Source organism: Rhagoletis pomonella, unplaced genomic scaffold (assembly GCF_013731165.1).
Source record: "Rhagoletis pomonella isolate Grant_MI unplaced genomic scaffold, Rhpom_1.0 Rhpom_scaffold_00006, whole genome shotgun sequence".
Classification (NCBI taxonomy): Eukaryota; Metazoa; Arthropoda; class Insecta; order Diptera; family Tephritidae; genus Rhagoletis; species Rhagoletis pomonella.
Genome location: NW_023458560.1, coordinates 31,740,647 through 31,744,571, shown reverse-complemented (window position 1 = coordinate 31,744,571; position 3,925 = coordinate 31,740,647). Strand labels below are relative to the sequence as shown.

The 3,925-nt window shown below is 39.1% G+C and overlaps 1 protein-coding gene across 1 annotated transcript in view; it reads right to left on the bottom strand.

Moving 5' to 3' along the window:
* LOC118741868 (conserved oligomeric Golgi complex subunit 3-like) overlaps positions 1-3,067 on the bottom strand; it is a 6,025-nt gene extending 2,958 nt beyond the window's left edge. The window contains 10 exon segments of the mRNA XM_036473844.1: positions 4-119; positions 192-767; positions 834-1,012; positions 1,072-1,121; positions 1,123-1,151; positions 1,235-1,395; positions 1,456-1,595; positions 1,659-2,191; positions 2,255-2,797; positions 2,859-3,067. Coding sequence (XP_036329737.1) covers positions 4-119; positions 192-767; positions 834-1,012; positions 1,072-1,121; positions 1,123-1,151; positions 1,235-1,395; positions 1,456-1,595; positions 1,659-2,191; positions 2,255-2,797; positions 2,859-3,020 — 2,489 coding nt within the window. The 5' untranslated portion in view covers positions 3,021-3,067.
* Between the last annotated feature and the right edge of the window lie 858 nt (positions 3,068-3,925).

The window sequence follows — 3,925 nt, the reverse complement described above, 5'->3', positions numbered from 1 at the left end:
GACAATAGTACAGACACCTGTTCAGCCGTTGGACAGCCAGTGATGGTCATATCGTCGTTGTTGTAACCGTTTGTGGTTAGTATTTGTTCCAGTTTTACAAATGTTTGAATGATGTTATTCTGTGGAAATCATAGTTATTAAAGGGAGTCAACTACATATATACATACATATATGCAAGTTTAGGTACTCACTCGTATCGGTCGAAATATTATAAATTCAGTATCACGATTACTTAAGTATAGCTGCATTGAACGCTGCAGTGTTGATAGTTTACTTTTGATTAAACGTTGTGTTTCCTGAATGATGCTGCTAATTTGCTGTGGGCTTGCCCATGCGCTCTGGCGTAAGGCGTAATTTAGTTTTGGTGCAGCAGCTTCTTTTTCATTTGCGGCAACTTTGCTGTCCTTCGTTTGTAATAATGCTTGTTCTTTATCCAAAAATTGCAAGATTGGTGAAACTAACATATGCACCGCGTCCTTAATAAATTGCTCACACACCATTTTGAGTTGGCGATCGACTTCTTTACGTGAATCAAGTAAATGTTCCTTTATCTGTGGTGTACCTTCGAGCAGAAACTCGAGCAGGGCATTATTGCTGCCCATGGTGAAAAGCTGTTTACGTTTGTGTAAAAGACCAAAAGCAGCAGTTTTTACTTTGCTGAAATCCAACGAAGTCTCCTTGATGGTAAAGTCAACACGAAAGGGAGCTATTTGTTCCCGCAATATTAGCAAGTGCTTGATTTCGAACAGTTCGCCATCTATTGGGGTCTGTAGAGAGCAGAATGTGATAATTGGCAGAGATTTAACCAAGGAATAAATCACATTTTCTTTTACCTTAGCTGTTGAAATTTTGGAAGCGGCTGCGGACACGCTTTGTATGCATAGCTTGAGTGCCTCCTGTGAGAGACCTTGAAATATGGGTCGATCCACGCAACGATAAAGACGCGAAAGACATACTAATGTACGACGAACAGTAGGATACCACATTCCATGCAAATCAGCCGGAGATGAATCTGAAAGCGATACGATTAGATTTAGGTAGTACATTTTCATTTTAAAATAGTGATATTACTTATATTACGTGCTCGATATGCAGTATCTACGCTTTCCGTTTCTATTGAACTGTGGCTCCTGCAGTGATAAAGCAATGCTCTGCACAAAAAAAAAAAAAAAAAAAATTATGTATAGTTTGCTACCAATAAAAAAATTGTAAGAAAACAGTTATATTACTCTACCTCCATCATCTCTAATTTATCTGGATAGGCCAGATCACCAGCCGACGGATTGTAATTCAAAATGTCCGATTGCAAATAGAGATGCGCACGGAAAACCAACCTTTCCTGTACATCCTGCAGTAGTTGATTTGCGGTATTTGCAAAAGCTTCGAGCGCGCCAGCTGCACACAAATTATATTAACCAACATATACTTGAAATAGACGTAGTTCTAGTAACTCACGATTTTGTTGTACATGCTCCTCAAGCATTTCAATGCGTAAAATCGAACATATTTCCGCCAATGTCTCCAAGTGGTTAATATGTATAATGAAAGGTCGCATTGTATCGTACAATATGGTACACAGACCTTCCAGATAAGTGCTATAAGTAGCAAAATTTTGTTTAAATCTTAATTTAGCTCGAAAAATAACTACTATTTCTTACGTCAATTGATCGCTGCCCCGCGCGAAAAACTGGAAAAAGAGCCTCTGCTCGTCCTGAAAAACATGCACTAGGAATGAGCAAGCGCTGCGCGTGAGCGCACAATGAACTCCCTTGTGTGCCGCTTTCAGCTCTTGTTTATTAACAGCTGGTGACATAATAGTTGCCCTTTCGTTTAGATAATTTTGATGCATTTCCGCTAGCAGCTGTTCATATTCTACACTGCGTTCTAAACGAGATTCGACAAGTTGTGCCACGCGCTTAATTTTCACAGCAGCTTTTTGATATTTGCCATAATAAAGTGCGAACGCTGCATCCGGGGAAGTACTTGCTGTTATGGTGTTGGCTTTCTTTTCACCTTCTATTGCAGTTGATGTCGTGCTTTGTAGCATTGCAAAATGCGATTGCTTGGGATGCAGCGTGGCAGCGGTCGCTTGTGACATTACAACTTGTGTGTAGTTCTTTATTAACGCCACGGCTTTCGCTAGACAGTATTTGTATTTTGCTGTGTAAGCACCAGCATCTTTGAACTTGGGCTAAAATATAGAAGAAAAATTAAATGCAAATAAATATAGACCTCGTTAAAAAAAATGCCTTACATTTGCTCTCAAGTACTCAAGACACTCATCGATACGATCCAACCAATCACGGAATGCCTCACTTGCCACGGAGAGTGTGGGGCTTTGAAGCCGCTGATGCAGCAGCTCTACTTGGCTGAAATAGTGCAATCGTCGCTGTATTTCATCTCCTAGCTTTTGTAAACGTTTTTGCTCCTCCGTCAACTTTTCGCTGGCTGTATTGAGTGCACTAGTTTTTTGTGATACTGTTTCATATTCACTATTCAACGACTTGAGCTGCGCCATTGTGGAGTTGATCTGTTCCAAAATTTCCACACACTCAGCATCGCGTTGTTCCAGCTGTTGCAAGTACTGATATTGATGTGCATCTGCGTGACGTGTAATTTCCTCTTTCACTCGATCGTACCACAATAGGAAATCTTTACCGTTGTTGATTCCAGGCGATGGTAATCTTAGTAATTCTTGCGCACTTGCGCTGCCGGTAATACTCGTTGAGTCATAATGTGGTTTGTCCGCAGTAGTTGATTGTTCTCCATAGCCTGCGTTAGATGTGGCTTCCGGCACCTAAAAGTGAAAAATTTATCAGAATTTTGAGTCAATGTGAATGGGTGCGGTTGGCAATTACCTCATTGTAGGTTCGACACTGGTTATTTATCACATCCAAGCATTCCAATTGTAGAGCATTTAATGGAGCAAGCGCGTCACTACTTGACTCCCACTGAAGCAATCTCGTCCGCACTTTGCGTAAATTCTCATTTTCGCTTTGGACCACGGCAACGTCATCCATTTCATCCAAATCAGAATAGTTGACAGTGGAAAAGTTGACTGTCTCTGCTAAAGTCAAATCGGATAGAGATGGATGATAAATTCCAATCAAAACGATTTTATTATTAATCGATTGTTACCAGAAATTTTTATGATTATAACAAACTAAATTACCTGTAAAATTGACTAAAAACCCGGGCTTCGGAGCAGGGCGGAGAAAAGGAGCAAAAGGCTAAGGAGCAAGAAATTTTGGCTGGAGCGGAGCTGGAACGGAAAGCGACTATGATTTTCATTCATTTTCTTATATGGAAAACGTTCGAAAAAGATGATATTATTTAAAGCAGAAATTATATTTGATTTGTTGAAGCTAAACATTTGAAAGCATGTATACGTAGTCGATAGAGGCTGGGCGTGGTAGTATTTGTTAGCTTTCAGAAGGTTTCGATTTCGAATACCGCCAGGCGCTTCCTTATTTATATATATATTTTTTTCGAACCATGAGAAAGCATCTGTAAAAGCATTAGTAAATTAAATGAAAAAAATTATTTATTTATAAAATATAGAATAAACAAATAAATAGAGAAATTTAGAAAAACAGCTAAAAACTTATCCGTTTCAAAACATTTTTCGATTCTTGTCTGTGCATACATTTCTACTGCACACTTTACTGGAAAAACGGATTGTCAAAGTATCCGAAAATGGAATCTGTAAACCGACAAAAATCCGCATTTCATCGCCCGTTTCCGATCCATTTCGGTTTTTTTGCTGACTGGGTTAATATCTGCCATCTTATTTACAAGACAAAATACAAAAGTGTTCGCTAGGCAAAAAACTAGTACAAGGTGGTATCAATTGTTACTAAATCGTGTTCGTTTGGTCAAAAAACTAGTAAAACTTGCAAGGAGAGAGCACAATTTTGACATTTCA